This window comes from Chiloscyllium plagiosum, unplaced genomic scaffold (genome assembly GCF_037043375.1).
Source record: "Chiloscyllium plagiosum isolate Xiang-an unplaced genomic scaffold, Cpla_swu_hap1 HiC_scaffold_1, whole genome shotgun sequence".
Classification (NCBI taxonomy): Eukaryota; Metazoa; Chordata; class Chondrichthyes; order Orectolobiformes; family Hemiscylliidae; genus Chiloscyllium; species Chiloscyllium plagiosum.
The window spans coordinates 30,187,852-30,215,142 of NW_028270139.1; the positions used below are offsets into that span (position 1 = coordinate 30,187,852).

The 27,291-nt window shown below is 40.6% G+C and overlaps 1 protein-coding gene across 1 annotated transcript in view; it reads right to left on the reverse strand.

Annotated features, from left to right (window-relative positions):
* Positions 1-27,291, reverse strand: part of sec24d (SEC24 homolog D, COPII coat complex component) — a 203,998-nt gene that overhangs the window by 22,927 nt on the left and 153,780 nt on the right. The window contains exons 17-19 of the mRNA XM_043696761.2: positions 25,948-26,093; positions 23,099-23,237; positions 12,922-13,040 (exon numbers count right to left, since the gene is read on the reverse strand). Of these exons, the coding sequence (XP_043552696.2) occupies positions 12,922-13,040; positions 23,099-23,237; positions 25,948-26,093 (404 nt within the window). The remainder of the gene's footprint in view (positions 1-12,921; positions 13,041-23,098; positions 23,238-25,947; positions 26,094-27,291) is intronic.

The window sequence follows — 27,291 nt, forward strand, 5'->3', positions numbered from 1 at the left end:
CTTTATTTCTCATTTGGATACATATTTGCTGAGTGACTATCTGTTAACACTATTGTGCCACTGCACCTTGACTGTCCTAGCCTTTAAACTCATTTCCAGTTAACTTTTGCTAGCTTTGCCTTCATATCCTTACTATTACCTTTATTCAAGTTTAAAGCACTAATCTTTGATTCACACTTCTTCCTTTTAAACTGAACATGAAATTCTATCACGTTCCAATTGCTGTCATCTCGAAACTCCATCATGAAGCTACTGATTAATCATTTCTCATTGTTCGAGAATAGCCTGTTCCCTGGTGGGTTCCAGAAAACTCTAGTCTAAGGAACTGTTCCACGCACGTAACTAACACATGCAGACAAATGAGAAATTTAAGAAATTTGGTCGACATGGGCAAGTTGGACCGATGGGTTTGTTTCTCATTTTTCAGGCTGTGGTCCCTCTGCAACTCCTTCGATCAGTTATTGGAATCCTTGTCTTAAACCACCCATTTATTTCTTCCTGTATATTCTTTCTGACAGTGTAATGACTGATAGATAAGCCTAAGACAATTCCCATAAGTAATACCCTACCTTTCTTATTTTTTAATCTTTACTCCAAGTGATTCTACATCTTGCTGTTTTGAGCTCAGGTCATCTCTATTTACTTAATTATCTTAATTAACAGAGATACCTACTGCATTTTCTAGCTTGCTTTTTTCTGAAATGTCAACACCCTTCAATATTTAGGCCCCAACCTTGGACAGCCTGTAATCATAGCTCTGTAATGTCTATCAGGTCATATATATTTCTATCTATCTGTGCTAGTGTTATGAAGGTGCAAGGGGTATTGTACCTTTAACAGCATTAAAAGCTAGCAGAACTACCTGATACAGCACCAAGTGTTCTGAACAAGATATAATATAACCTTTTGGTTGATCAACTAGATTAACTGGTTGCCTGGAGATGACAAAATAAATTCAAATTTGGCCAATCAGTTTCAATTATACCCTGAAAAATACCAAACTCCAATCCAGTTTAAATTTAGTATATTGACAATTTTAAAAGCACAATCCGATGCTTTGGGGGTATAAGACCGGGGAAAGCTGAAAGGAAAACTGCCAAGCCACCAGCATCTGCAGACTGCCTGGAAAAAATAGCTCTCTTAAAGATACCTTTATTGATCAGTAACCTGTGAAACAGAAATCCCTAAGAAGAAGAAAAGATGACCAAGGAAGATATAAGAGAAGATTCAACATCTGGCTGGTTTTGAAAATTTGAATTTTTGGTAGATCATAATTGGGGTTTTATCAGACTAGTATTACAGAAGGGAAGGTAAAAGATAGGTTAGAAGAAGGAGTTGTAAATAGTTGTCAGTTAATTATTCTCTGTTATACATTAAGAAATGAAGTTGTTTATTTTTACTTTAAATAGTTCTTGGCCTTTCGAATTTTCTCAGATTACTGCATGGGATAAATCTTTTCTACGTTGCTGGTTTACACCTTCATATCGCTAACAATTTATCCATTATGGTATGATATTGCCTGCATTCAGTTATAAAGCCCTTAATTCTGTACTTTTACTGTTTTTGAAATTTATCGCCTTGTATTTTTATGCAATTTTAAGTTTGTACACTGTCCCCGTCTGACACCCTTTAGTTATCATTATGCCTAATTGCTACCCTGATGTAATACCTAATTGCCTCCCTTTGATTTACCGCATCTCCTCTCATGATCTTTTTTCTCCCACGAGAACTTCTGGGATCTTTTTTTCTACTTTAACAAACTATTTTCAATGCAGTTCTGATTTGCTAGCAATACTCTGCAAAGCAGATGGAGTAGAAATTAGTATGTTCACAATACCAAGTATTTGTACTTCCAATACACTTGCTGAGGTACATTTTTAATGTTTGCTAATCAGCCAATTGTTTAAGCTCCCCAGCCACCCATGGGGAGTTGCTAATTGCTAATCCACTATATTCTGCTTGAGCTACAAAAGGATTAGTAAAAACTCACTTTGGATTTGGGAACAGAGTTATGGATTCAATCACGATGTATATTCTGTTCAAGTGAAAAACGAGCCTTGGATTTGGCTGTTAAACTGAATGAATCAGGCAACAACTTGGGACACTGAGTTTACAATTATTTCCAGGATATTTAGTTGGCCCAAATCCCATTCAAGCCAAAGTCAATGGTTTAGTTGAATTTAGATTCATGGGGGTCACTCTATTTGTAACTTCAACTGTCACTCTTGCATACCTAAAATATGGCTACCATTTCTCTGAAACACTTTTCTTGCAGTAGCATTGGTACAACACCCAACATCGCTTAGCATGTCTTTTTAAGAAGAAAAAGACTAAGTAGAGGAATAAATGGTTTACTTGCCAGTTCTATACAAGATCTTCAATGTAAAGCGAGCAGCATTCCAAATTGACAAAAAGTGATATTTCAGTCCAGTGCACACAAATTCCTACAGTGCTGATGGGCAATATGTTAGAATGTGTGTGTGTTCCCTACATTTTTGAAGAACACTCTTAGGAACATTGTTGTGACTGGGTGTTACAAATCACTATCAATCACAAAACATTCTAATCTGTACCAAGATGCATATTACATGTCTGCGCTTACTTACTTTTGGCTGATTAACTTGGCAATGCAAATTTTTGCCTGCTTTTTTTAAATTTACTTGTAGCTGATCATTCCTCCAAACTTTTCTGCAACCTCTTAAACACGTGTCTCAGCTCAAAATGAGCTAATTGAAACCATTGTAATTCCAATTCAATTCTGTTAGTTGTGTTTTTGCATTAAAACTCATGTTCAAAAGGAAATGCTTTTAAATAGCATTTAATTATAACTTATAGCTTGCTAGAATGGGATTTGGAACAGTGGAGATTGTGGGATGGGCTGTGGCTGAGAAATTGGGAAGGAGGGTGGAGTTTGCATGTTGCTGCTTCCACACTGCATTGTATCGAACCAGCAGCAGGGAAAGTGGTTAATAGCTCTCCTGTTCTCAGATTATTTGAATGACGATAATGGTTAATAGAGGGTGCCTTTATCCCACTGCTGGAATTCTATAAAGAGTTGGTGCGAAGTTTGAGATGTGCAGTCTCCTTACTGGCTCAGAGATGGGAAGAAGATGCCAGCTGCCCTATAAAGAGTTTCCCCGTGCAACCACCCTGATCCCACCACCAAGATCACTCCAAACTTCCCCTCCTCAATGCAACTTACCTGACTCCCAGGTAAGTTGCTCCCACCATACATAATTTACTGCCAGGATAACATCCTGGCCACATGGTGGCTCAGTGGTTAGCACTGTTGCCTCACAGCACCAGAGAACCGCATTCAATTCCAATGTCTGCATGGGTTTCCCCCGGGGGCACCAGTTTCCTCCCACAGTGAAAGATGTGCAGCTTACTCAGATTGGCCATGCTAAATTGCCAATACTGCCCATGGATGTGTAGATTAGGTGGGTTAGTCATGGAAAATGCAGAGTTACAGGGATAGGGAGTCGTCTCTAGATGTTATGCTCTCTGGAGAGTCGGTATGGACTTGTTGGGCTGAATGGCCTGCTTCCACATTGTAGTGATACTCTGATCAATGCAGTTCAGAAACTATAGCTGTGATCAAAGTACTGCCAATCCTCTAATTGGTGGTAATTCTTTAAGGGATGTAGCTCTCCCTCCAAGAAATGGGAGCCCCAAAGTCAGCTCATTAGTTGCCGGATGAACTTGAATTCTGGTCACAGCTCCTCTAAATGGCTGAGGTGAAATTGCCCTTGATTTTCTGGCCAGGGGACCACTCTGACAAAATTTCAGTCATTTCTTCTGGTAGTATAAACAGAATCAGTTGATGGTTCATCCCCAACCTTGAGGCTTTGCCTCAACTAATGAGAGTTCACTTGTACTGAACTGCATTCACATAGCATTAATGCTGATTTTCTTGAATTCACATTCTTATGTATTGTCTTGATGAGTGCAGCACAAAAAGCTAACGCATTTTCTCAGCAATAACTAGTTGATTTGTTAAAAATCACACAACAACAGGTTATCGTCCAACAGGTTTAATTGAAAGCACACTAGCTTTCGGAGCGACGCTCCTTCATCAGGTGATAGTGGAGGGCTCAATCGTAATGAAGGAGCGTTGCTCCGAAAGCTAGTGTGCTTCCAATTAAACCTGTTGGACTATAACCTGGTGTTGTGTGATTTTTAACTTTGTACACCCCAGTCCAACACCGGCATCTCCAAATCATAGTTGATTTGTATGGGGCTGGGATTTTCAAAGTGCCACAGGACTGGGTCCCAGTGCAGCTGGGCTTTGGAAATTGTCTCAGAGGTCTTCTCATGGCTCCAGGACTGATCTGAACTTTCAACAGATCAGCAGTGGGTAAGATGTATGGAAACCACTTGGCTCCAATTAATGGCCCCTTACATTGCAGAACGGACTAACTTTTCAAAATATTTCCTGGCAAGCCCAACTAATCATGTGAATGACAGCATGGTAGTCAGGTACATCGCAGGGTTCAAGCAAGTTTCTCTGGAGGTGTTTTTGTGAGGAAACAGTGGGGCATACCAGCAACAGCACAAGTACTGGGCCTTATTTTGTCATGCTTGCCTCATCCTAACTCCTAGCCTTCGAACAGCTGACTGTTCAAATTGAAATGGCTGCTCCCACTTCCTGAACAATTAGACAAACTAAATATGAAATCACATCTTAAGTTTGGGGTCAAGCATCAGAATTCATCCAAATTTCACGTTGCCAATGCCTGAATTGTAAGTCTGGTACTGATTTATTTATGAGACTATCTTAAGAAATGAATATAATCAGTTATACTACATTATTTTGGAAAGTGAACATGTTGGAAGTGAGCCTAACCCATGATGACATTTATCCTGTCTTGTTCAATTAGATTTTTTAAACAAAATAATATTTAGTAAAGCTTTATTCTTGAAAATTCTTGAAGCAATTAGTAAAGATTAATCCAACATTATATAACATTTCTAAATACTTAAATCTTTGGCTTTTCAATAGTCGAATGCTCACAACTGTCCTTTTGGTTATTCTAGTTAACGGAAACATGTTAGTTTTAAGTTTATGTTTCTTCAATTCCATATTCATCTACTTTCAAATGTGTACATGGAACAGGAGAACTCTGGTTCCAATACCCTGCAGAAGTTAACAACTCTGTGCCCTTATAAGGTTAGAACGTTGAGAGAGTACACCTAAAGTCATCAGAATACTTTTCCAGAGGCGCCAAAACAAAATTGAATCAACGTGTTAAGTTTGCTTTGGTTGACTACAGGATTACTTTACAAACGAAAACAACTATAGCAATTTGCAATAGTTTTGGTTTTTCAGTTATTTGTCATCTTTATCTTTGTCTACACTTTGCTTCAGCATAAATCACATTTGTTCATATTCTAATACAACTGGAACCAAAGTAAATCTTATTCTAAGATCCAAGATAAAATATCTTGGTGCACGTATAACATTAAAATTCTGCTACCCAGAACGGTTTAATTATGTATTGAGTTGCACAAGCAAAGGCCTCTTCCCACTAACAACTTTCTTGTATTGCTATTCAAAACTTTTTGTTTCACACTCAGCAGGACTAGCAGATAATAAACAAAATTTTGAAAGGAAACACTAATTTGTACAACAAGAGAAGAGAGTGCTGATTGGTGGAACCATTGATGGTGTGGGATGTAGCACGAACTATTAACTGGTAACCTTAGCTGATTAAACACAAATCAGGCAGGTAGACTCAGGCAGTCTTTGCATTAAAATGGGAAATGTAATATTGGCAGTCTCCAAAACATTCTCAAGGAAAATGGTGCAATATATGGACAATTGGCATTTGTCTACAAAGAACAGAATCATGTGTGTGAATATATGCAGCTTCTAGCACGTGCAAATGATTTACACTGGGAGACTGACTAATTGCCAATGTAATACTTAGTATAGTCAGGATAACTTAGTAGATACATGGTATTTGGAGGTTTTCAAGCACAGGCCAGTTGACTACAGTCAGCATGCTATGTACTGCAGTGTGTCCAATGGAACTATTGTTTGATATGGGCCACCAGCTGTCACTTTGGCATTGAAAATCATATTCCATTAATTATTAATATAGTATGCAAAACATACCTTTGACTTGACAACAGCACTGTGCAACTGGGGAAAACACTATGTTTACTGTAAAATATAATGGTGCTGACTGTGCTCAGCAAGCTTGTCTGCAATGGAGGGGAAATTTATAAACGTACTGGGGGCCAGTCAACTTACCCCCAACCCATTAGCAAACTTGTTTCAGGAATGCAGGCACACGTAGGAATTGTCAACTAATCAGATTGGCCAGAAATTCACAAGGGAGGAGATTCCCCTTGGGGAGAGACATGCTCCTACTTTTCACCCATTTGACCTATCCAAAGTATTTCGTGGCTGTGGGATGGACTTACAAGGACTGAGTCAAGATTAGAGTGGTGCTGGAAAAGCACAGCAGGTCAGCCAGCATCCAAGAAGCAGGAAAATCGACGTGAGCTTTTGCCCGAAATGTCGATTTTCCTGTTCCTCGGATGCTGCCTGACCTGCTGTACTTTTCCAGCACCACTCTAATCTTGACTCTGATCTCCAGCATCTGCAATACCCACTTCTGCCTTACAAGGACGGACTCAGCTTCCAGATGATTTCTTTTCTGTGCTTGGGCATGGCTATGAGTAGTCCACGAACCTTTCCTACCACAAATTCAAACACCAATCTTGTCCTTTCACAGCCTGCTTCCCCCTCAAATTCCAGACTGTGATTTGAATTTTTTAGGATTCAATAAAATCATCCTTTAAAGAATAAAACACCCTCAACTTTCAAACAAGATCGGATGCCCTGTATGGTGGGACATCTCTCCTATGAAGAGAAATTGAAGAGACTGAGTGTATATTTTCTGGAGTTTAGAAGAATGAGAGGTGGGTCTTGAAAGTTACAAAATTCTTAAAGGGTCACACAGGATAGATGTAGAAAGGATGGCTCCATTGGTTAGGAGGCAGGTTGTAGGAACCACAGGCAGAACCTTCTCAATCCTTGGGAGATGTTGATTCGACAAAGGCAATGGGGAAAACAGGGTGACATCACCAGCAATAAGATTCTTGATGTTGAGATAAAAAGTTATGAATAGCAAGTTGGGAATCTCATGAGTAAATGGCAAGAAGCCTATTTCACATGATATTATTCTATCATCTCAACTCATAGATATGCAATTTCCCATTCTCCCACTTGCCATGAAGAAACTATATGATGACTATTCCCAATATGAAAATTAGAGTTGGAGCCTGGTGACTCCTGCTCACTCCTCGGGGGTCTCCATCATCAACATTTCAGGGCTCCATGGGTAGTAAACAACACCCCCCAACCCCTTGCCTCCATGAGAACACACATCCTCTTGGCATATTTTTCAACCCAACATTGTTCTACAAATTCAACGCTTGGAATGTACTGGTACTATTAATTGGAATGCTGTTTTCAGGATTCATTGCACGCAAGGATTGGCATCCAACTCATGGATTGAACAAGGTGCGTCTCAGGTTTCTTTGCTTGCTCTCTAAGCACTCATGTATTTGTGCCTACTTGGATGGTAACAGCAGCTTTGCCTTCCCACATCTTGCCTTTTTGCACTTTGCCCCCTCAACCGGAAAGTAAAGGCTTGCCTTGTGTCTTGCCTTGCTAGAGAGCACAGACATAAAGCTTTTAATGGTAGTTTCAATGATCTGTCAAGAAGGTGGACATATAGCTGTACAGAACCTTGCGATGTCACTATCACAGCTGCAGCATGTGCCAGCGGTCAGTATGGCACATGCTGTACATGTTTCAACCAAATAGTGGTGCCTCAAAGTCCAGCAGGACATGTTGCAGTGACGCTAAGGTAAACAGCCTTCAGTCAAGCCATCCCGGCATTGTCAGTCAATGGCAGAATCCACTATCAGTCCAGAGCCTTAGATATGGTCAGTTAGCTGCTTGGAACAGTCAGGGTGAAGGTGTCCATAACATGCAATTTGGGGAGTGTGCTATAGTCACTCCTGGAGGTCAGCTGAATGGGAGTTAAGGGGGATTATGAGGGACCACTTGTAGAATTCAATTCTAGGATTTGGAGGCAGTATGCTTGGATGCAGAGGAGAAAATAATTGTGAAGGGAGAAACTCAACATTTAAGTGGTGGTAGCTTATTGGAGAAGGATGGTTATTGACAGTCACCATCATCCTGGGGGTGCTGCACAGTACAATGGTTTATGTGACTGAACCGTAGGAGCGGGGGTCAGAGAGCAGTGTTAGGAGAGAAAGCTGTAATTGAGAGAGGGGAGAGGGAACTTATGGAAATTCAGCACTGACAGGGTCAACAGGAAGTACAAACGAAAAAAGGAACGTGGAAACTCAGGAGTTGCCTCTTGATTACCATGTGAGCCTGTGACTCATCAAGCACAACTTGTGTTGCCTTCTATATTCATGTTAATTGTAAGTGTACAGTGAAAATGTAAAATGGCTGCAATCATAGCTGAAGTATCCAAGTTAGCGTAATATTTTCTGCGCGAGTACATGACCTCTGTTTGTGAGTAATGTGAGACCCTTCAAGGAACAATTGCATTAAGCATACACGTAATGTACAGGTTTAAAGTAATATGTAATCGTAGCACTGTGTATGTAAAATGCATGAAGTGTCTGTGTAAAGTATAAATCTTGGTCATAAGCAAACATGGCCACATCATTGGTCTTTGCAGATTGAACAGTCATCTCTGTGAAGCAGAAGTGATCAGTGGCAACCTTAAAATTGACACCTGTGGGTCACTATTCACAAAGCAAACCCAAGGTGCCATAGGCTGCATAAGGACACCGAGCTGATTTTCTCTGGTGTTGATCTCTAAGTGTTCACTAACATGCTCCTATATGCCATTCTGCCTTTCTTGGTTGATATGAGGGGTGTTGGGATAAGGTGAAGGAACAATTACAGTCTCCCACCGTGTGCTTGTGGCATGATTTCTGCTGTATTTATATGAAAACTGTGCCTATGTCAAAGGTCCATGTAAAGGAATTCTCCGGCCCTCCTTGTTACAGTTCTTCATGTCCCAACATATGGAGAAGTATGCTAAACCAGCAAGGGCTGGGTGCCTTATCCGGATGGTTACTGCGAGACAAGGGCTTCCGTCTGCTGACAACTCAATTACACAACTGATTCTTTGAGCATGGCCATCATGGTGCAGCTGATAGGCATGCTGAGGATAAGGTTCCAATGATTGGATCAGTTTGGAGGGGGGTCATGCAGCAGAATGTGGAAACATTGTGCTACATAATCCCAGCACGCTGTACTCTGCACAATTGGAACAGACAAAGATGGGATATGATGGAAGCTGAAGAGCTGTGAGAGCACAAGCAGTCGACCAAGGATGAGAACATTGAGGACGAACATCACTTTCAGCATGAAAAAGTACGGCAGCACTAAGTGCAACAAGAACAAAGAACAATACAGCACAGGAACAGGCCCTTCAGCCCTCCAAGCCTGTGCCATTAGATTTTGCCTTTCCATATTAAAGTTGTTTTCATTTACAACATTCTACCCCTTTATTCCTTTCCTATTCATGTATTATCCAGGTGCCTCTTGAATGCTGCTGTTGTGTCTGCTTCACCACCTCCTCTGGCAGTACGTACCAGGCACTTACCACCCTTTGTGAAAAACTTACCTTGCGCATTTCTTTTAAACTTTCCTCCTCGCACCTTGATACTGTGTCCACTAATAATTGACTCCTCCATTGTGTGAAAAAGCCTTCTACTTTCCACTCTATCCATGCCATTCATAATCTTATAAACTTCTATCAGGTCTCCCCTCAACCTCCTGCGTTCCAGTGAAAATAAACCCAGTCTATTCAACTCTTCTTCATACCTAAAATCCCCCATACCAGACAACACCCTGGTAAACCTTTTCTGTACCCACTCCAAAGCATCCACAAGTTTCTGGTAGTGTGCTGATCAGAACTGCATGCAATATTCCCTGGTCTAACCAAAATTCTATAAAGCTGCAGCATAACTTGCCTATCCTCATACTCAATACCTCTTCCAGTGAAGGCAAGCATGCCATAAGCCTTTTTTACTACCTTATTTACCTGTGCTGCCACCTTCAGTGATCTGTGGACCTGCACACCCCGATTCCTCTGCATATCAATACTCCAAAGGGTTCTGACATTCACTGTATAATTACCTCTTGCACTTGACCTTCCAAAATGCATCACCTCACATTTGTCAGGATTAAACAACATCTGTTATTTTTCTGCCCAGGCCTCCAACTGATATATTAGATTAGATTAGATTACTTACAGTGTGGAAACAGGCCCTTCGGCCCAACAAGTCCACACCGACCCTCTGAAGAGCAACCCACCCAGACCCATTCCCCTACATTTATTCTTTCACCTAACACTATGGGCAATTTAGCCAGGCCAATTCACCTAACCTGCACATCTTTTGACTGTGGGAGGAAACCCACACAGACACGGGGAGAATGTGCAAACTCCACACAGACAGTTGCCTGAGGTGGGAATTGAACCCGGGTCTCTGGCGCTGTGCAGCAGCAGTGCTAAACACTGTGCCACCGTGCCACCCACCATATATCCTGCTGCATGCTGACAATCCTTCTCAGTATCCACAACTCCACCAATCTTTGTATCGTCCGCAGACCAGCTACGTTTTCCTCCAAATAATTTATGTAGACCAAAAACAGCAGAGGTCCCAGCACTGATCCCTGTGGAACACCACTAGTCACAATCCTCCATTCTGAAAAGCATCCTTCCACCGCTACCCTCTGTCTCCTATGACTAAGCCAGTTCTGTATCTTTATTGCCAGCTCACCCTGATACCATGTGACTTCACCTTTGGTACCAGTCTGCCATGAAGTCCACATAAACAACATCAACCGCTTTTCCTTCATCAAACATCTTTGTCACCTCCTCAAACCTCGATCAAGTTAGTGAGGTATGACCTCCCTTGCTCAAAACTATACTGTCTATTGCTAGTAAGTCCGGTTGTTTCGAAATGCGTATAGATCTTGTCCCTGAGAATCTTTTCTGATAACCTCCCCACCACCGATGAGATACTCGCAGGGCTGTAAATTCCAGGATTTTCCCTAGTTTCCTTCTTAAATAGTTGGACTATACTGGCTATTCTCCAGCAATTTGTTCTTATGTCCCTCAATACCCTGAGATAGATCCCATCAAGACCAGAAGATTTATCTACCTTAATATTTTTTAAAATGGACAACACCTCTTCCTTTTTAATAGCAACTTGGCTTAGAAACTCAACACTTCCTTCTCTCAGGTCATCCTCCACTAATTCCTTCTCTTTGGTGAATACCAACACAATATATTAGTTTAGGGCCTTACCTACCTCTTCTGGCTCCACACATCAAATCCCTCCTTTGTCCTTGAGTAGGCCAACCCTTTCCCTGGCTACCCTCTTGCTTTTTATATATGTATAAAAAGTCTTAGGATTCTCCTTAATCCTGTTTGCTAATAACCCTTTCATGACTCCTTTTAGCCATTCTAATTCCTTGGTTAAGTTCTTTCCTAATTTTCTTATATACTTCAAGGGCTTCATCAGTTCCCATCCTCCTAGGTCTTATGTATGCTTCCTTTTTATCTCCAACCAAAGTCATAACACCCTGGTAATCTAGGGGTCACATAACTTGCCATAACTATCCTTCATTCTCAGAGGAACAGGCCGCCCTTGAACTCTTATCAACAAACCAGACACTCGGCTCAGGCAAACGTGACCTGGATACAGCAATGACTTATTAACTGTAAAATTGCTGCTACTCAAAAGGCAGGCAGTCTCTGTCTGCCCTCAGAAGCAAATGCAGCATTTTGTTTTGGTTTGATTCTGAATAAAATGAATGTTTTCAACTATTTGAAGGCTTTCTACTACATAAGGGTCTCAGACTGAATAATGTATAATTGAAATGTGAGTCTATACTGGGCACTGAGGAAAAAGCAACATTCCTTAAGACAGGGTTCTATGATGAGATGATGCTAAAGAGTGGGGTGGTCTGTGTCTGTGTATGTCTCTGTATATGTGCATGTGTGTATATGTATGTATCTGTTTGAGTATGTGCCTGTGTAAGTATGTGTGCGCATGTGTCTGTTATTGAATGTGCATTTCTCTGTGCTAGTGTGCGTATTGAGATGAGTTGTGGAGAATAGCATGAGAAAACTCACTAGAGATTCATGGATACAAGCACACCAAACCACACCACCCACACCCACACAGAATGAAACACTCTAAAATTGATGCTGAGTCAATTTTGGTAAAACGAAGCCCACTGTCTCAGAATTCAGCATAAAGGGAAGCCACGTAGCACTGAAGTGAGGAATATATTTTTCAATCCACTCAGAGGGGATGGAATTTTTGGCAGAGCACAGTGGCTATATTTCTAACATCCATATATTTCTGTATCATTTATATGAGCTTACTTACCTTAAAATATATTACATTTCAGTAAAACCAAAAGCTTTAGCATTCATTAACCTCTGTAACCGTGTACGTTCTCACTATACCGGTATTACTCATCCTCCATTTGTCCAGACAGTGCTTGAACAAGGGCATGTTGGTTTAAGGACTGTTTTGTATAATTAAAATTCAAGCTTTGCTTAGAGTGTATGATTTTCATACTAATTACATTCATTATGTTAATACTGTTTTTTTGTGAGAATTTAATGGTTTTGTGAAATCGAAGACATGAAATTGCTAAAATATTATACAGCTATTAAAACAAACCAAAAAAAGTAACAACTATATTGTTTTAATTCAGAAAAGGTGCAATTATAATTGGCAGCAAAACAAAGCCTCTTCCATTATTACTTAGATAATAGATAAATATCGTGCACTGAACATTGCATGTTTTGGTTTGAGGCTATTAAATGTACTCACCTGGCCAGCAGATGAGGGGCTGGCACAATTCTTTCTGTAACAAGCCAATATGTGGGCTGTTTGGTTAACTAGTATCTCTCGAACAGCCTTCAGAGGTTGGCTTAGAATGGCTCTGTATGCTGGTTGAAACAAACAAAACAAAATGTTTAAACCTTGCCAAACAAATCCTACTTTCATGTACCCAAGTAATACCAGCAAAATTATTACATTGAGAATAATTATTGCGTAAAGTATATGTGATCAGTCCACAGAGGGTTCAGAAAACATGCATTTGTTTAGTCTTTCCTAAAAAAAATGCTGAAATTATTCAATTCATAGATACTTCATCAAAAATCTGCTTTTCTGAACTGTGCCTACATCCTTCAGATTCAGGAGTGTACTTAATTTTGGACATGCAGACAAAGTTACTGCTGTAGGACTATTTGATGCCAAGCACAGAACTTCTAACAATCAAGAGATAAGTGTCAAAAAGTAATTTCTTTCATTAAATGAATATTTTGCATCAGTATTTACTGTCGAAAAGGATATGGAAGATATAGACTGTAGGGAAATAGATGGTGACATCTTGCAAAATGTCCAGATTACAGAGGAGGAAGTGCTGGATGTCTTGAAACGGTTAAAGGTGGATAAATCCCCAGGACCTGATCAGGTGTACCCGAGAACTCTGTGGGAAGCCAGAGAAGTGATTGCTGTGCCTCTTGCTGAGATATTTGTATCATCGATAGTCACAGGTGAGGTGCTGGAAGACTGGAGGTTGGCAAACATGGTGCCACTGTTTAAGAAGGGCGGTAAGGACAAGCCAGGGAGCTATAGACCAGTGAGCCTGACCTCGGTGGTGGGCAAGTTGTTGGAGGGAATCCTGAGGAACAGGATGTACATGTATTTGGAAAGGCAAGGACTGATTTGGGACAGTCAACATGGCTTTGTGCATGGGAAATCATATCTCACAAACTTGATTGAGTTTTTTGAAGAAGTAACAAAGAAGATTGATAAGGGCAGAGCAGTAGACGTGATCTATATTGACTTCAGTAAGGCGTTCAACAAGGTTCCCCATGGGAGACTGATTAGCAAGGTTAGATCTCACGGAATACAGGGAGAACTAGCCATTTGAATACAGAACTGGCTCAAAGGTAGAAGACAGAGGGTGGTGGGGAGGGTTGTTTTTCAGACTGGAGGCCTGTGACCAGTGGAGTGCCACAAGGAATGGTGCTGGGCCCTCTACTTTTTGTCATTTACATAAATGATTTGGATGCGAGCATAAGAGGTACAGTTAGTAAGTTTGCAGATGACACAAAAATTGGAGGTGTATTGGGTTACCTCAGATTACAACAGGATCTGGACCAGTTCGGCCAATGGGCTGAGAAGTGGCAGATGGAGTTTAATTCAGATAAATGCGAGGTGCTGCATTTTGGGAAAGCAAATCTTAGCAGGACTTATACTCTTAATGGTAAGGTCCTAGGGAGTGTTGCTGAACAAAGAGACCTTGGAGTGCAGGTTCATAGCTCCTTACAAGTGGAGTCGCAGGTAGATAGGATAGTGAAGAAGGCGTTTGGTATGCTTTCCTTCATTGGTCAGAGTATTGAGTAAAGGAGTTGGGAGGTCATGTTGCGGCTGTACAGGACATTGGTTAGGTCAACGTTGGAATATTGCGTGCAATTCTGGTCTCCTTCCTATCGGAAAGATGCTGTGAAACTTGAAAGGGTTCAGAAAAGATTTACAAGGATGTTGCCAGGGTTGGAGGATCTGAGCTACAGGGAGAGGCTGAACAGGCTGGAGCTGTTTTCCCTGGAGTGTCGGAGGCTGAGGGGTGACCTTATAGAGGTTTACAAAATTATGAGGGGCACGGATAGGATAAATAGAAAAAGTCTTTACCCTGGGGTCGGGGAGTCCAGAAATAGAGGACATAGGTTTAAGGTGAGAGGGGAAAGATATAAAAGAGACCTAAGGGGCAACGTTTTCACGCAGAGGGTAGTATGTGTATGGAATGAGCTGCCAGACGATGTGGTGGAGGCTGGTACAATTGCAACATTTAAGAGGCATTTGGATGGGTATATGAATAGGAAGGATTTGGAGGGATATGGGTGGGTGCTGGTAGGTGGGACTAGATTGGGTTGGGATATCTGGTCGGCATGGACGGGTTGGACCGAAGGGTCTGTTTCCATGCTGCACATCTCTATGACTCTAAGCAGTACTTTCATAAGTCTCATGAGGTGCAAACTCAGGACTGAAACTGCTTCCGGCCTCAGTACTCCTTTACCTTGTTAAGTACAAATTTGACCTGTACATGAAAAAGTGGTTTAAAAAATGTTATTTCACAATTGAGCATATTTTGTAAACAAGGACAGCAGTTGCTATAAAATTGATGCAAGCAATCACACCAGATGAGTAACAAATTAATCTTTGTTAGGTCATGAGAGAAATGTTTGTCATAATATTTGGGGAATTCCTGGATATTGCATATAAACATACAGATTCGGAGCAGGGAGGGACCATTTGGCTTCTCAATCCTGTACTGGCATTTGTTAAGATCGGATTGATGATCTGATTAACATACATTCCAACCAATCATGGACAACCTTTCACTCCCTTGCTTATCAATAATTTATCAACTTGGAGAAATCAGTATAACCAGCACATTTATTTCTGAATACTACTTTTACTTTTTTTTCTGCTTTTTTCCCCCTTCTGAGTTAAAAGCATTCATGCCCTCATCTATCCACCCATCAATAAACTCAATCAAGTTTGAGAGACACAATTTCCCACACACAAAACAATGTTGACTATCTCAAATCTTTGCCTTTCCAAATGTATTTAAATCCTATCTCGCAGAATCCCCTCCAACAACTTACCCAATGCTGACATCACGCTTACCAGTCTTACAGTTCCCTGGCTTTGCCTTGTAGGCCTTCTTAAATAATGGTGCAACATTAGCTACTCTCCAGTCTTCTGGCATCTCATCTGTGACTATCAATGATACAAATATCTCTGTTAGGGGCCCTGGAATTTCTTCCCTAACTTCCTACGATGTCCTGATGTGGAGATGCCGGTGTTGGACTGGGGTGTACAAAGTTGTCCCACCTGATGAAGGAGCAATGCTCCAAAAGCTAGTGAGTGCTTTCAAATAAACCTGTTGGACTATAAGCTGGTGTTTTGCGATTTTTAACTTTGCGTAATATCCTGGTCTTAGATTCTCCCAAAAGAGAAAGTATCCCTTCCAAACACACACTGTCAAGGCCCTTTAAGATCATGTACGTCTCAATCAAGTTTGCTTTTGGTCCAGCTTGTCCACGCTGACCAGATATCCTAAATAAATCTCATCCCATTTGCCAGCATTTGATCCACATCCCTCTAAATTCTTCCTATTCATATACAGATTCAGATGCCTTTTAAATGTTGTAATTGGATCAGCCTCCACACTTCCTCTGACAGCTCGTTCCATATATGCACTATCCTCTGCATGAAAAAGTTTCCCCTTAAGTTCCTTTTAAATCTTTATCCTCTCACCTTAAACCCACGCCCCCTAGTTTTAGATTCCCCTATCCTGTGGAAAAGACCTTGTCTATTCATCCTATCCACAGGCCTCACCCCCCAGCCTCCGTTGCTCTTGGGAAAATAGATACTGTTTGAAAATTCTTTCCAATGACTTGAAGTGAAACATGAACTCATTCAAAATTGACCCACATGCGACAGACTTAAAATTGTGCCCCTGGAATAACCGCACAGAGGCCAGTATCCTGTCACTAAGTCACCCTTTATTTACATGCGCACAGCCCACTGGCTGTGACCAGCCAGATCGGAGACAGTCCATGAAGTCAGGAGACTCTCTGAATCTCTGGTTTGTGTGTTTTGGTAGGCAGCATACAGTTTGAGAGTTGTATTCTCAAGTTTAAAAAAAATTTAACCTATGTTTCTAAACAACTTGTTAAGAGGTACTATTATATCCTCTGGAGCAGACGGGACATGAATTCAGGCTTTCCGGTCCAGGGATAGGGACACTACCACTGTTTGGCCATGGTTAACAACCCCGCTGATGGATCTCATAGTTAATAAGTTTAAAAGTCACAATACAACAGGTTATAGTCCAACAGGTTTATTTGGAAGCACTAGCATTTGGAGCAGCCCTCTGAAAACTAGTGCTTCCAAATAAACCTGTTGGACTATAACCTGGTGTTGTGTAATTCATAAGTTTGTACACCCCAGACCAACACCGGCACCTCAAAATCAGAGTTTATAAGATATCCCTGGTTCTAATAACTACAGCCCTATTGACTGGATTTACAATCTGGGGCCATGAATCAGAAAGGGGAACTATTCCAGGTCCTGACGCCACGCATTGTGCTTTAAATATATCCAGTGCAATTTCCAATGAGCCAGGCAATTACAAACGCAGGAGTGGATTTGTGGTTCAATCAGGGACAATGGGTGGTCAGCAATGGAGGGCCTCGCAACAAGCAGTGATCAGCTGCTCCACCAGTTGATGTTTGTATGCTATTAGAATGCCACCGTGCTCTGAACAGGACCATGGAAGATGTTTGCTCTGGAGATCGCTAATGGCTCCAGCTGTCATGCAGAGGCTTTGTGTGTCTGGAGAAGAAGAAGAAGATGACGACAAAGCAGGAGGAGGAGGAGGAGGAGGAGGAGGAGAAGAATCTTGTAGTTCATTCTACCCCTTTCTCAGTTTGCAGCCTGCCAAATTGGTCCATGACAACTTAGGTTGTCACATTGCGGACTGAAACACTCCATTTTGTGTGGAAATGAGGCCACAATAGGCGCATTAATTTAAAATCGTTGGCTGTCCACCAACAAGTATTGAAAATAAGTTTGGGTCAGGATCATGGTGGGGAATTGGCAGAGGCAGGATCTACAAATCAGGGATCAACAGATGGAGAAAGGAGTCACACTCTATTTTGCTTCTGAATCAATTTGGGTCCTACGTTCAATCTGGGCACTCTAACGTCATCCAAACTGATTTCACATTTAAAGTCATTGAGTCGTAGAGATGTACAGCATGGAAACAGACCCTTCCGTCCAACCCATCCATACTGACCAGATATCCCAACCCAATCTAGTCCCACCTGCCAGCACCCGGCCCATATCCCTCCAAATCTTTCCTATTCATATACCCATCCAAATGCCTTTCAAATGTTGCAATTGTACTAGCCTCCACCACTTCCTCAGGCAGCTCATTCTGTACAAGTATCACCCTCTGTGTTAAAAAGTTGCCTCTTAGGTCTCTTTTATATCTTTCCCCTCTCACCCTAAACCTATGCCCTCTCGTTCTGGATTCCCCGATTCCAGGGTAAAGACTTTGCCTATTTATCCTATCCATGCCCCTCATAATTTGGTAAACCTCTATAAGGTCACCCCTCAGCCTCCAATGCTCCAGGGAAAACAGCCCCAGCCAACAGCTCAAATCCTCCAACCCTGGTAACTTCCTTTTAAGTCTTTTCTGAACCCTTTCTAGTTTCACAACATCTTTCCGATAGGAAGGAGACCAGAATTGCACACAATATTCCAACAGTGGCCTAACCAATGTCCTGGACAGCCGCAACATGACCCTCCCAACTCCTGTACTCAACACACTGACCAAAAAAGGAAAGCATACCAAATGCCTTCTTCACTATCTTATCTACCTGTGGCTCCACTTTCAAGGAGCTATGAACCTGCACTCCAAGGTCTAGGACCTGACCATTAAGTGTACAAGTCCTGCTAAGATTTGCTTTCCCAAAATGCAGCACCTCGCATTTATCAGAATTAAACTCCATCTGCCACTTCTCAGCCCATTGGCCCATCTGATCAAGATCCTGTTGTAATCTGAGATAATCTTCGCTGTCCACCACACCTCCAATTTTTGTGTCATCTGCAAACTTACTAACTATACCTCTTATGCTCACATCCGAATCATTTATATAAATGACAAAAAGTAGAGGATCCAGCACTGATCCTTGTGGCACTCCACTGGTCACAGGCCTCCATTCTGAAAAACAACCGTTCACCACCACCCTCTGTCTTCTACCTTTGAGCCAGTTCTGTATCCAAATGGCTAGTTCTCCCTGTATTCCATGAGATATAATCTTGCTAATCAATCTCCCATGGGGAACCTTGTTGAACACCTTACTGAAGTCCATATAGATCACATTTACTACTCTGCCCTCATCAATCCTCTTTTTTACTTCTTCAAAAAACTCAATCACGTTTGTGAGACATAATTTCCCATGCACAAAGCCATTTTATTATCCCTAATCAGTCCTTGCCTTTCCAAATATATGTACATTCTGTCCCTCAGGATTCCCTTCAACAACTTGCCCACCACCGACATCAGGCTCACTGGTCTATTGTTCACTGGCTTGTCCTTACCACCCTTTGTAAACAGTGGCACCACATTAGCCAACATCCAGTCTTCCAGCACCTCACCTGTGACTATCAATGATACAAATATCACAACAAGTTAACTCCAGGAAATGTAAGAGAGATAGGCAGCTAGTGCAGGAGTCTTCTGTGGATATACCTATTTCAAACAAGAATGCTGTTTTGGAAAATGTCGGGGGTGATCTATTCACAGGGGAATGTAGCACGAACAGCCAATTTTCTGATAATGAGACTTGCTCTAATGCAACGAGGGGTATGTTGGGTTCCAAAAGATTAATTGTTTTAGGGGACTCTCTAGTCTGAGGTACAGACAGACGTTTCTGTGGCCAGCAGCGAAAAAGCATAATGGTGTGTTGCTTCCCTGGTGCCAGGATCAAGGATGTCTCAGAGAGTGTGCAGAATGTTCTCACGGGGGAGAGGGGCCAGCAAGAGGTCATTGTCCACATTGGAACCAATGACATAGGAAGGGAAAAGGTTGAGATTCTGAAGGGAGATTAAAGAGAGTTAGGCAGGAAGTTAAAAAGGAGGCCCTCGAGAGTAGTAATATCTGGATTACTCCTGTTGCTACGAGTTAGTGAAGGCAGGAATAGGAGGATGGAGCAGGTGAATGCATGGTTGAGGAGCTGGTGTATGGGAGAAGGATTCACATTTTTGGATCATTGGAATCTCTTTGGGGGTAGCACCTAAATTGGAAGGGGACTAATATACTGGCAGGCAGATTTGCTACAACAGCTCAGGAGTATTTGAACTAGTAAGGTTGGAGGGGGACACACACACACAGAGATAGTGTGGAAAAAGATCAATCTGAAACTGGCACAGTTGAAAACAGAAGGGAGTCAAACAGTCAGGGCAGGCAGGGACAAGGTAGGACTAATAAAGTAAACTGCATTTATTTCAATGCAAGGGGCCAAACAGGGAAGGCAGATGAACTCAGGGCATGGTTAGGAACATGGGACTGGAATATCATAGCAGTTACGGAAACATGGCTTAAGGATGGGCAGGACCGGCAGCTTAATGTTCCAGGATACAAATGCTACAGGAAGGATAGAAAGGGAGGCAAGAGAGATGGGGGAGTGGCATTTTTGATCAGGGATAGCATTACAGCTGTGCTGAGGGAGGATATTCTTGGAAATACATCCAGGGAAGTTATTTGTGTGGAACTGAGAAATAAGAAAGGGATGATCACCTTATTGGGATTGTATTAGAGACCCCCTAATAGTCAGAGGGAAATTGAGAAACAAACTTGTAAGGATATCTCAGCGATCTGTAAGAATAATAGGGTGATTATGGTAGGGGATTTTAACTTTCCAAACATAGACTGGGACTGCCATAGTGTTAAGGGTTTAGATGGAGAGGAATTTGTTAAGTGTGTACAAGAAAATTTTCTGATTCAGTATGTGGATGTATCTACGAGAGAAGGTGCAAAACTTGACCTACTCTTGGGAAATAAGGCAGGGCAGGTGACTGAGGTGTCAGTGGGGGAGCACTTTGGGGCCAGTGACCATAATTCTATTAGATTTAAAATAGTGATGGAAAAGGATAGACCAGATCTAAAAGTTGAAGTTCTAAATTGGAGAAAGGCCAATTTTGACCGTATTAGGCAAGAACTTTCAAACGCTGATTGGGTGCAGATGTTCGCACGTAAAGGGACAGCTGGAAATGGGAAGCCTTCAGAAATGAGATAACAGAGAAAGTATATTCCTGTTAGGGTGAAAGGAAAGGCTGGTAAGTATAGGGAATGCTGGATGACGAAAGAAATTGCGGGTTTGGTTAAGAAAAAGGAAGAAGCATATGTCAGGATAGATTGAGTGAATCCTTACAAGAGTATAAAGACAGTAGGCGTATACTTAAGAGGGAAATCAGGAGGGCAAAAAGGGGACATGTGATAGCTTTGACAAATAGAATTAAGGAGAATCCAAAGGGTTTTTACAAATACATTAAGGACAAACGGGTAACTGGGCCCCTCAAAGATCAGCAAGGCGGCCTTTGTGTGGAGCCACAGAAAATGGGGGAGACACTAAATGAGTATTTTGCATCAATATTTACTTGGAAGAGGATATGGAAGATATAGAATGTAGGGAAATAGATGGTGATACTTTGAAAAATGTCCATATTACAGAGGAGGAAGTGCTGGATGTCTTGAAACACATAAAAGGTGGATAAATCCCCAGGACTTGATCAGGCGTACCCTAGAACTCTGTGGGAAGCTAATTCTAACATCGTAAATTGCAAATTCACATTGCTAACTTGATACAACTAAATTCGAAGCACAGTCTGAAATGAACAGATATAGTATTCACAGAAGTACATGCTGATCTAATGTACCAGTACCCTTCAGAGATCATGATGATAATGCCATAATTACAGCTGTTTGCATGAAAAACACTTAATTATCAAATGATATGCGAGATCCACTATGACTTGAATTATATCTGGATTAATGATTGTGAATGGAGTAATTTATATTTAATAGACATGAAACTTACCTATGAATGAAACAAAGGATTCTTTTTTTCAGATTAACTGCTAGTTCAAGATTAATTAAAAGGGAGTTAAAGTTTATTCAGAGTTCAAAGGCATCTCTTTGTATCCATAAACACAAACATTAGAACTGGAATTCTTCATAATCACAGCTGTATCACTTGAAATGCACGCTCAAGCTGATAATGCACTTTGCATATTTCTAGCAGCAGAACAAAATTCAGTCAAATAGGCACATTCCAATGCTAATTGAATGAGTGCAAATTTAGGACATCTTTAATATGGACTCTATCCACTCTAATTTAAGGTTTATTAATCTAAAAAAAATCAAAACTCATTTAAATAAGAACTGTTAATTATTCAAGATTAAAGTTTACATTACTATATTGTCCTTATCAATATTCACTTCTTTGTAATAAGGCTTGCTTACATTTCTTTTTAAACTTTTAAGGAAAATATTAATTGTTGAAATTAATTTGACATACATAGCCAGTCAGGAGTGGTGTTATTACCTGTAGACCCAAATGCTTACTCAGTAGGAGGTGCATGTGATGTGCACCAGATGAATGGGTGATATTGGATTAACAGGGGAATTTTAAATTCTGCCTGGGAAACTGGTCAGTGGACTGGAGCCCATTGCGGTCAGCCTGTCACAGGTCAGCAGTGCTGGGACAGCAAGACCATGTGTGCAAAGCCCACAGCATGTCGACACTACAGGTTATAGAAGGACTTCAGTGTTTATCTTTTAAACTTATTTATCTTCCTAATTTATACTATGAAGAACTGTAATGTAGAAAATGTTAGCTTTTCTCTTTATTTCTCTATTTCATACCTGATCTAGTACCTAAGATTTGTACCTAGATATTTTGTATCTAGGCTAGCCTTGTGTTTGGCAACACTACACATTTCACTGCAGTTCTGTATTTTGTATTTGAGTACACGTGGCAATAAACCCAATTCTAATTCTATTTCTAAAATTATTACTGCAGGCACCATGATATTGCAAGTTGGAGCACATAACGGGTCATATCCCTCCAAAACAGATACCAGTTAGTGAGCATTTTCAGTTAATATCAGTCCATATCAAGTTAAAGCCAAAGGCAAATTTTCTTTTTACAGACTGATCAATTATTTGGAAAGAAGAAAATTTGTCCAGATGCATCCTTTGCATATTCTTGCAGTGTACGTTTTATTGGTCAACTGAGACAACATCGCACAAATTGGTTAGAGGAAGAGCAAAACTAAGGGAGCAAGAAGACATGTACAAAAACGAAGGGAACCACAACCATTTCAAATGACAACTTACAGCAGCCACACAAAACTTTACCTGATTTGGCAAAGAAATTGATAAGTGCATCTGTCTCGCAGCTTTTGTACAGATCGGCATGTTGAGAACTGCAGGTCAGAGCCAGGTTGTGGATACGAAGGCGTCTGTGACCAGCTACATTGGTATACAGCAAAGCACACTAGAAAATATAAAACAAAAGCACATGATATGTATCACTGAGGTTTCCATTTTACAAACTATAATGTTAAAATCATTCATCACATTTTAATTCCTTTTCTGTATATGAAAAAGTATATTGTAGTAATGCAAGAAATGTTTAATACTTAAGAAAGGAAAAGAATAAAATTATGGAGTTTTGGCTCAGTAATATCTGAGAAAGAAGTGATCGAATAAATACTTGAGGGTAATATTTATGAGTGTGGAGTTTAATGTGCATACCATGCATTTTGGAAACTTAGAGGAATACAAACATTTCACCAATTAAAAATACTGAACAAGATTGCTAGCATCTGGCTGCATCTTCAATTCCTCCAATGTGAAGTTATATATCACGAGTGCAAATGTATATTGTCTTCTCTTTAGTAGCTATGTCTGCATCCCAAATTGCCTTTTTTTCTAACAGGGATAAAGTTTTCCACTGAAACTATATGGAACTTATTGTCTAATAGCAATCACATTCAGTAACGTGACTGCCTAAATGTAGTCATTTACTGTCAAAATACTCCTCCTTCTGTAAGAATTCCATGTTATTCATGTTGTCATATTTCCTGCTAATGCTAACGTACAGTAACTTATTTGTTTATGTATTGTGCAAAGAATTATCAATCAATTCCATGTTGAGTTGGTCAAGAGGTCGTTAGGTAAACATGATATTTTCATTTATAAATCTGAAAGAAAAGCATAATAGAAACATATTCTAAATCTTGTGTTTTTGTTTATTAAGTGTTAATTTAGCGGTTTGTCCTGAACTCTTCAAGTCTTCTACAGTTCTATTGGTTCAAAGCTAATTTAGCATCTGAACACATTAACAAGATTATGTCAAAATGGTGGGTTCAGTTTATGCAAAAATTTTAGTACCATTAGATAAACCAATTGCATATTTTTGATATTGTGTAATACCACCCCTACAGCAGTGACCATAAGGTATTCTTCAAAACTGCTGCAATCCATCTTGTGTAGGTTTACCCACTGTGCGGTTAAGGAGGTTCCAGAATTTTGACTCAATGACCATCTGGGAGCATCTAATTCCAAGCCAGGATGGTGTACAACCTGTGGGGAGTTGCAGATGTGGTGTTGCTATATATCTGCTGCCCTTGCTCTCCTCAGTGGTAGACCAAATGCAAAGTGTTGTCACAGGAGCAAGATGTTGTAATGCATTTTTAGATGGCACTCAATGCTGCCACTGTGCATTGTTAGCGTCGGGAGTTGATGTTTGTTTAAGGTGCTGGAGTGGGGTGCTGTTTAAGGAACTTGCTTTGACCCGATAGTGTTATGCTTCTTGAATGTTGTTGGAGTTACACTGCATCAGGCAGGTGGTGTGTATCTGATCACAGTGCTGGCTTGTGTATTATTGATGGCGGACTGGCACTGGGGAGACAGGAAGTGATTTTATATGTTTGATTGTTAAAGGGGAAATTTTCTGCAGTTAGCATTATCCTTCAATAAGCATCATTATGGTACTGGCCACGAGTACTGAGACATGTACTGAGCGAGGGGTGCTCGAGGTATTTGCTTTCACCAATTCTTCTCTGTCTATACTGTGTCTAGGGCCTATATAATTATCAGCGGTGAAAGAAGAACCACAGTAGACTCTTTATAGAACAGACACTTGTTATTGTGAAAAAAAGGATTGTTGCATGATAGCTTTAATTATAATATTACTAATTAGGCTTAAATACTCAGATTCTTAGGAATAGTACAGAATACAGCTGTTCCTTTATCAAGGCCAGTGTAGTACTCTGGGGCAGCACGGTGGCACAGTGGTTAGCAGGGCCAAAACCCAGGGCGTCGGGTTTGATTCCAGCCTTGGGTGACTGTCTGCATGGAGTTTGCAAGTTCTCCCTGTGTCTGTGTGGGTTTCCTCCGGGCGCTCCGGTTTCTTCCCACAGTCCAAAGATGTGCAGGGTTAGGTGAACTGGCCATGCTACATTGCCCATAGTGTTTGGTGCATTAGTCAGAAGGAAATGGGTCTGGGTGGGTTGCTCTTCGGAGGGTCAGTGTGGACTTGTTGGGCCAAATGGCCTGTTTCCATACTGTAGGGAATCTAATCTAATCTAATCTAAACTTCTTGTCACCATCCAAAGATTGTGTGACATCATCAGATTGGGTGGAGCTAATGCAACATCAACAGTTTCAGAACCATTGCCTCAAACAACGTGGGCGTGTTCACTGCCATGACAGAATAATCGATATCGAAATCCTACCATCCATTGAGGGGAAGAAAGTTTGAAGGAAGGATTGACAAATAGAAAGATAGAGAAAAGAACCTGCATTTTACGTACTGTTTTTCTTGACCTCAAGATGTCCCAAGGGTCATCATTGTAAAACAATTATATTTGAATGCCAGTAAATGTGACAACCAATTTATCTACAGTAAGGTACTGCATATGGCAGTGGGATAAGTGACCAATTAAAGTGTTTTTGATAGAGTTGGTTGAGAATGAACAGTTGGCCAGGGGACAGAGTGCTCTGCTGCTCATTGCGCCCTGCCATTCAATGTCACTGCCTGTCTTTTCCTGTACTATTCCTGTCCACAACTAACTTATCTGAGTATGACTTACCTGAATTGACTGCTATTTGCTAACACAATCCCACCAATTTTAAGTCTGAGAACTTCTGTTATATTGTGTAAAGAGTTCATGTAATGAAGCGGTGTTGGCACAGTGTACCTGGATTAAGGCTCCATTCTCTTCACTGAGTTTATCATCATGTTTAAATTCTACTGTGATCGCCTTATCACAGTCAACAGCTGCCACTTCCACATCTGTTGTGTTGTTCATAAACATGGAACCCAAGAAGTCAGTTGCCCTGAAGCCTGGATAAATATAACATGTTTAAAATATAATGCACAGAATTCAAGGAACACAATAAGTGTACTAAGAAAGAGATGTACTTGTGACAGGTTTCCTCATTTGTAGAGGACAGAGATTCAACACATTGTAAAACATTGCATGGACATTTACTGTGGGGGATTATAAAACATGGCCAGTTTGAAAATAAAACCTTATAAAGACTTATTTCTGGCTAGCACCAACATTTCATGAAGTTTAAAAATGGGCAGATTTTCTGTTCTGGAAATGGTTTATTTTATAGATATCTGAGCACAGCAATTTTTTTCGTGGTGAAATCCATTAAACTTCAGAAAACTGTGTGAAGGTATTTTAAATCACTCTTGCTGTATAGTAAGCTATTATTTAAATTGAGGCTAATTAATGTAGTCAATCTTCTCTCGAGTGCAATGCTACAAAATCTGGTAATACCAACATCATTAAAGTCCTCTTTTGCAACAAAAGGTCCACGTGGTGCACTTTGTTTTTTCAAATGCACTTTGTTTTTTTTTAATTAGTCTGTTTTTTTTTAAATTGGAAGGGTTTTACATGCCACATTATGCTAAATACTTAGAATAATAGAAATGGCATCACAGAAAGAAAGCATGGTAGAAACCCGGTAGAAGCTCTTCATTTGGAACCAAGCACTTCACAAGCACATTAATATATTTCTCCAATCTTTTCCCTGTACTTCCATTTTTATTTTGTGTAATAGTAATTCAATCCCCTTTAGTTAAGAAAAAATATGCAACAACATTTTTTTAAAATGCTGCTTGCCACTGTCCAACCCTTATAAAATGTTCCTGTGTTCTTAATGATATTCTTCTTTTAAAAATGCTCAGCAGTGCAATGAAATCCATTTGAAAGCCATTCAAGTATCATCAGGCAGATGTGTTAAAGCAAGGGATAAGAGAGCATGAAATGTCCTGTGCTTGCTGCAGAATGGAGAAACAAAAGGATATTTTCACAATAATGATTATTTAACCCTAACCAAGAAATTTCTTTTGTGCACTATTTGGGGTTAATTGTGGATCACTACTGGCTTTTGGAACAAAAATACTGCCTTCTCATTAATCCTTTTAATTCTTAATTTTAGGAGCATGTGGATGCTGTGTCCTACAGCAGTCTGCCAAATGGAGCCTGGGCTCAATTAGACACTTGAACAACATTTCAGTGAATTGAGCT